The sequence below is a fragment of the Myotis davidii genome, unplaced genomic scaffold (genome assembly GCF_000327345.1).
Source record: "Myotis davidii unplaced genomic scaffold, ASM32734v1 scaffold732, whole genome shotgun sequence".
Taxonomy (NCBI): domain Eukaryota; kingdom Metazoa; phylum Chordata; class Mammalia; order Chiroptera; family Vespertilionidae; genus Myotis; species Myotis davidii.
Genome location: NW_006284349.1, coordinates 1,307,198 through 1,313,713, shown reverse-complemented (window position 1 = coordinate 1,313,713; position 6,516 = coordinate 1,307,198). Strand labels below are relative to the sequence as shown.

The window sequence follows — 6,516 nt, the reverse complement described above, 5'->3', positions numbered from 1 at the left end:
CATTAGTAACAAAGAAACAGAATTTCCGGAGGATGAGGCCCAGAAATCAGGATTTTAAAAAGATTCCCAGGTGATTCTAATGTGCAGCCAAGGTTGAGAACCACTTCTAGAGCAATATATTTGCATCTTTAGAAGTTCACTGTAATCGCAGGGTTTTGACCCAATAACTGCCTGCGGTGTGCCAGACACTGAGCTAAACTCACCATATACAGTATTTTCACCATATAACCCGGTAAGCAGGTAGCATACTATCGTTGCTGAGGGAGAAACAAGAGCTTAAACAGGTTAAGGAACTTATCCAAGGTCATACCAGAGCCACTGAAGGGCAAGCCCAGGATTCAAGTCAAGAGCGACATTCTCTAGCTCCTGCATAACATGCTGCCTCTGATATGTCACTACTAGACAAATTTATATTCTAGGCTCCTTTGGGACAACACCAAAAGGCTAACCATATAGTCCCAGTAACCTCTAAACTGATGCAAAGATTTCCAGTCAGTGAGGACATCCCACAAGCATTACTGCCCGAAACCCTAGGACTGGAGGTGATGAGCAGCACAGGTACCTCAACAGACCAGGCCGTTGGTGGCCAAAATTATGTGCCTCCCTGGTTAATAACCTGAGAAGTTGGAACTTCTAGGCCTTAATGATGACCTTTGGTTCCTAATACAGTGATTTCTTCCTCCCTTTCTTCATTCGCTCAACCACCACCAAGAAGCTGGAGGGGGAAGAATCCATCATGGTCTAAAGGAGTCATAATAGTTTTTTTCTTGATTAATCAATTTTATCAATGTATCAATCAGGTTTATCAACTTCGACTCTTCTAAAATAAATCTTCATTTTCAATGAAAGTTAAAAGCATTATTCCCTGCCCAACAGGTGTGGCTCAGTGGTTGAGCACTGACCCATGAACCAGGTCACGGTTCAATCCCCAGCAAGGGCACCTGCTCAGGTTGTGGGCTCAATCCCCAGTAGGAGGCATGCAGGAGGCAGCCAATCAACGATTCTCTCATCACTGATATTTCTATCTCTCCCTCCCTCTCCTTTAATTAAAAAAATTTTTTTTAAAAAAAGGCAGCATCATTCCTCCCACGTAAATGGATCTGGTCACCATCTCCTTACCAAACATGGCCTCCTCGGTGCCGGGCAGCTCAGGGTGAGACAAGATGCTGCCGTCCTTCACAGCAGACAATGTGCTCAAGCATTTCCCATAAAGGCTGTGAATTTTTGATATTGAAAAGGTGCTGAACTGGCTCTGGCAAAACAGAAGGTATTTCTGCCAAAGGGCTGTATTGTTGGGGTGTAGGAATATCAGCTTCTGCCACTCTTTGACCAGCGTGGAGGGCTCCCAGAGCTCCGTGCAGAGCTTCAGCTTGGCGAGCTTCAGGTCCACGCTGCCCGGGTTGCTGTCGATGGCCCGCTCCAGAATGGCCAGCTTCTTCTCCAGGATGAGCTTCAGGGACCGCTTCCGCTTCTCCTGCTCGCCTTCCTCGATGGCATACAGGCCAGGGCTCCTCATGACCTCGTCCTCAACAACAAAAACACCCATTTACAAATGCACGGGGAACTGCACCTCCGGATCCCAGCTGCCCAGGCAGCTACTCACAAGCCCCAGAGGGTTCCTCATCTCTCAAAAGGTTCTGCTATTTGGACTTTGTTGAGAACCACTAGTGTATCACAATTTCTCCTAATGGCAGCTCAGTTCCCGGGTACCTGTGCCACCTCCTATACTGATCTTGTATTTATTTCACCTGACTGACCTGCCTATTGGCATTTAAAACTTAGATTTATGTATCAATAACTAGCATGCAATGCCTTGAAATCCTTTTCTGGAATCAACCTGACCATTAAAACAGTCAAATGAGGGACAAAATATCATGTATAAGTTGTTCAAAAAAATGTAGGATGAACTGAGACAACCCATGTATTTTAGAAAGGGCGCACGTAGCCCTAAGGAGGTAACTCAACGAGCAGCCCTTCTCTCCACATTCTGCGCTCTCCGCGTGGTCTGTCTGCACTTCCCCAAGGCCTCGCCCTCCTGGTGAGCATCCACTCTTCCCTCAAGATTCTGCGCAGATTTCACCTTCTCTTGGAAACCCTTTCTTACTCTCTATGGCAGGTCACTCCCTCATTCCATTCCCAAATTACACATGAAGGCATTTATCTCCCCAGATGCATGGCTCTTCACACGCCAGTCTTCTCCCTGCACTCTGGGCACGCTCAGGCAAGGGCTATAGTGTAATCATCTCTACATGCCCAGTGCCCGGGTTCCTCCTGGGAGCTCACAGAGCACTTCGCTTTACCAACATGAGCACTGCCGTGCTAGGTGAGGCAGGAGGGGGACGGTGATGCTTACCTGAAAAGCGACGAACGCCATCCACAGCTCAGTATCCCGTGGGTTCTCCCGCACCCTCCGGTTGAACTCCTCCACCCTGGCCTTGAGAAGCGCGTCCTCACGGTCCGGCTGGGAGTCTGGCTGCTTGGATTCCTGCTCCGAAGGACCTTGTCCCTGTAACCACTGGGTGGTGGACTGATCATAAATCCCCAGAGGGTTCAGCCAGGTTGTAACCGGAGGAGCCACATCGTCCGAGTCCTTCACTGGGATGAAGGAGAGGGGCGCAGACGAGGGAGGGTCAGTCTGACGGCTCACGGCGACTCCGTCGGCCTTCATCAGCCCCACGTTCTTCTTCGTGAAATAGCGCTCAACGTGCTTGTGCGCACGCTTCTTTCCCGTGGGAGCCCCCTCCCAGGATATGCACTGCTTCTTAGGGTTAATGCCAAGGCAGGAGTCTCCTTTCCTCTTGTATCTTAAGTATGAAAAAGAAAAAGTTATTGAGGAAGTATGTGCACTAACTCTGAATGGGTGAAGGCTCATCACACTTAAAATTCTTGTTATGCAAGTTAAATGCATAGATGCAAATTCACCTTACCTTCAAACTGTCTCTACTGAGGAAAATAGGAGGATTAGCAGTGAACTTTTTCTGTCCATGTAACTTATTCCTCTAACACTTCAAGTTTTCATTGACGTCTCACGAATTTAAGCTCATGCCTGTCTCCTGGATGGTGGTAATTTACACTTCCCTGGAGCTTTGTAGTTCAAGTCCTGTCACCTACATTATGTCGTTTGATCACAATCACAGGCGACAGGCAAGGCAGGAACCATCATCCCCTCCTTACTGTTCCCAAATAAGGACACTGAGACCTCAGGTGACACCAAGTCATCTGTCTCCTTTCCCTCAGTGTGGTCCTGTGTCCCTACTTAAAAAGATAACATATAGGTCTAAGATTCTTTTTTAATCCCGAAACTAAGTGTGTCAAATAAAATTACATCTGGCTATTTTCTCCTCGGGAGGAAAAGAGGCTGGGTTCTGAAACGCTTTTATGGAACGTGTAGGCGTCCCCAGAGTTAGGAACACATGACTACCGACTAGCTGCACAAAAGCTCAGGAAAACTGTTCACTTCTCTGTATACATGTTATATAAACAACCCAATTTAAAAATGGGCAAAAGATTTGAACAGAACTCATAAAAGAAGACACGGACGGCCAATAAGCACACGAAAAAAGTGTTGGACATCATGAGTCATCAAGGAAATGCAAATTAAAACCATGAAGAGATAGGCCACATACCCATCAAAACAGCCAAAATTAAAAAGACTGACAATATCAAATGTTGGTGAGTAATCTGCAGGGTAACCAGGACCCCCATATGCTGTCGATGGGAATATACACTGGTACAAGCACTTTGGGAAAAGGTCCGGCAGTTTCTTTAGAAAACTAAGTATAGACCTACCCTATGACCCAGTAATTCTATTCCTAGGTATTTACCCAAGAAAAAGGAAACCACATGTCTACACAAATACTTGTGCACAAATCTTCTCATAAGCTTATTCACAACAGCCAAATACTGGAGGGAGTCCAGGTGTCTGCCAACTGAAGAATGAAGAAACAAATGGTGGTAAATGCCACGACACGGATGAAGCTCAAAACCATTTCGCTGAGTGGAAGGAGCCAGACACGAAAGAGTACACACTATCTGATTCCACTGAATATGAAATTCTAGAAGAGACCAAGCTAACTGATAGGAAAAAATTAGAACGGTGTTGGCCTCAGGGGAGTGGGGAGTGGACTGACTGGAAAGGAGCCTGAGGAAACTTTCTGGGGTCACAGTGATGTTCTCTCCTTTCACAGAGGTCTGGGTTATCCAGGTGCATCCCTCTGTCACACTCAGCAAATGAAGATCTGTGTATTACAATATATGCAAATTTTAAATCAAAAGAGAAATAAATGCAACAAATCTTGGACTGTAGTTAATGATATCCATGCTGAAGTATTTAGGGGGTAGTATATTGATGTTGTCAATTTACTTTGAAATGCATCAAAAACTAATATGGGTTGATGAATGAATGGACAGATACATGATAAGGCAAATATAATAAAACTAGAGGCCTGGTGCATGAAATTCATGCACACATAGGGTCCCTAGGCCTGCCCAGCGATCAGGGCTGATCAGGTTCCCTGCCTCCCCGCCTCCTCCTTCCCTCACAGCCCATGCCACCACCCTCGCTCCCTCAGCACCCCACCGCCACCACTGGTCACTTGCCATGTTCCACACCGCTCCCTGGTGGTTAGCGCATGTCATAGCAAGCAATCAAGCTCCCAGTTTCTCGGTTGAACTCCCGAGGGGACAATTTGCATATTAGCCTTTTATTATATAGGATAAGATGGTAGAATGTAGGGGGCAGGTATATGAGTATTCACTGTAAAATCCTCCCAACTTCGCTGTATTTTTTTACATTTTCATAATAAAGTGCCAAGGGGAGAAAAGGCAGGAGAGACCCGCTGCCATCTTCTATCAACTCCCAACTCCCGGGAGCTCTGTCCCCACCTCCTGTGGCTGAGCTAGCACCTCACTGGCTTCCCACTGTCAACAGGTACCCGAGAAGCTCTCTGCTTGCCCGTGCTCCCTCGCTGCCCAGGTGCAGTGAGTCCACTTTGGGGGAAGAGTGTCTCACACACACGTACGAGCTGTCTCTCAAACCCTTCTCTTCATCCTCTCCCCCAGCTTCTCCTAGATTATCTCCAAAGAACCTCTCTCCGTTCCATTTATGAGTTAAAAACAACTTTAACAACAGGGTGAGGAGATAAAATGGTGCTACAATGGCTCTAAATGAGCCTATCATTCCCTAAGGAACAAATTTTAAGTGAAAAACTAGTTTTTTTCTCCTTAATTACTATTTTATTTTCACTAAAAATGAGTGTTTTAGAAATTCATATATCCAAAACAGGTTTACTGAGTTTTCCGAATTTAAAACTGCATTTTGTAAAACTAATTTTAATAGCTGCATTTCATAACAAATTAGATGAAAATGATAAAGGAGAAACAATAATATTACTGGTCCATATTTTTAAGCATCTTCTTTCAGATATATGGGTATGTATAGATTTATATGTATATATACACAACTCAGATTAAAATAGTTATAAAGCTTCAGACTTTTCTTCCTATTTTTTAAGTATTTTCCCACACTATTAGTCTTAATATATGTAATTTTTATTGGCTTTGAACTGGTCCATTTAGAGGGGTATGCCATAGTTTATCTAACAATTTCCAGGACATTTAGGTTGTAGCCAATTTATCATTTATCAGAGAATCTTATTAACTGGACAGGACCCCTTGGCCTTATATCCCATGATTCTCTGCCTTCTCTTTTGATTACCTGTGAGCTGTTTGGGAACAGAGATTGTATATTATTGTTCTTTATGTTCCCAACAGTGTCTCACAAAGCACTAAGTACCTAAAAGGTTTAATAAGCATTCAAATATTTTTTATTAACAGATTAGAGGAGAAAAGCTTAAGCTCATTACTGAAGCAAGTATCATCACCTGTTTTATGATTATCTAGTCATGTATGCTGAAAACATTTTGGAAAAGTCATTACCATTTAAGGTCATTTTTAAAATGGGAGTGGGGGATGGATAAATAAAAGGCTTTTGCAACTTTTTTAAATGGCATGTAGGTTAGATCAATGGTTCTCAACCTTCCTAATGCCGCGACCCTTTAACACAGTTCCTCATGTTGTGGTGACCCCCAACCATAAATTTTCGTTGCTACTTTGTAACTGTAATTTTGCTACTGTTATGAATCGTCATGTAAATATCTGATATGCAGGATGTATTTCTGCTGGGGTCCAGCCCCAACAGGTCCAGGGGTCCCCAAAGGTGTGGACGGAGTCGGCGAAGAAGGAATGACACGGAGACAGTGTTCAGTTGATCAGCAACCTTGCCAGGATCTCTGGCCAGAATCTCCAGCCAAGTTCTGGTTAGGATCTCCAGCGAAGTTCTGGTTTGGATCTCCAGCCAGGTTCTGTGCCCATGTTCTCTTGCTAGGTTCTCCAGCCACGTTCTCCAGGTTCTCCAGCCAGGTTCTGTAGCCATGTTCTCTCACTAGGTTCTCCAGCCAGGTTCGGTTTAGGTTCTCCAGCCAGGTTCGGTCGCCAGGTTCTTTAGCTGGGTTCTCT

General features: G+C 44.8%; 1 protein-coding gene across 2 annotated transcripts in view; it reads right to left on the bottom strand.

Moving 5' to 3' along the window:
• Positions 1-6,516, bottom strand: part of NRDE2 (NRDE-2, necessary for RNA interference, domain containing) — a 36,342-nt gene that overhangs the window by 15,277 nt on the left and 14,549 nt on the right. For both annotated transcript variants that reach the window (XM_006754720.2, XM_015571431.1), the window contains exons 5-6: positions 2,354-2,804; positions 1,120-1,525 (exon numbers count right to left, since the gene is read on the bottom strand). In XM_006754720.2, the coding sequence (XP_006754783.1) occupies positions 1,120-1,525; positions 2,354-2,804 (857 nt within the window). The remainder of the gene's footprint in view (positions 1-1,119; positions 1,526-2,353; positions 2,805-6,516) is intronic.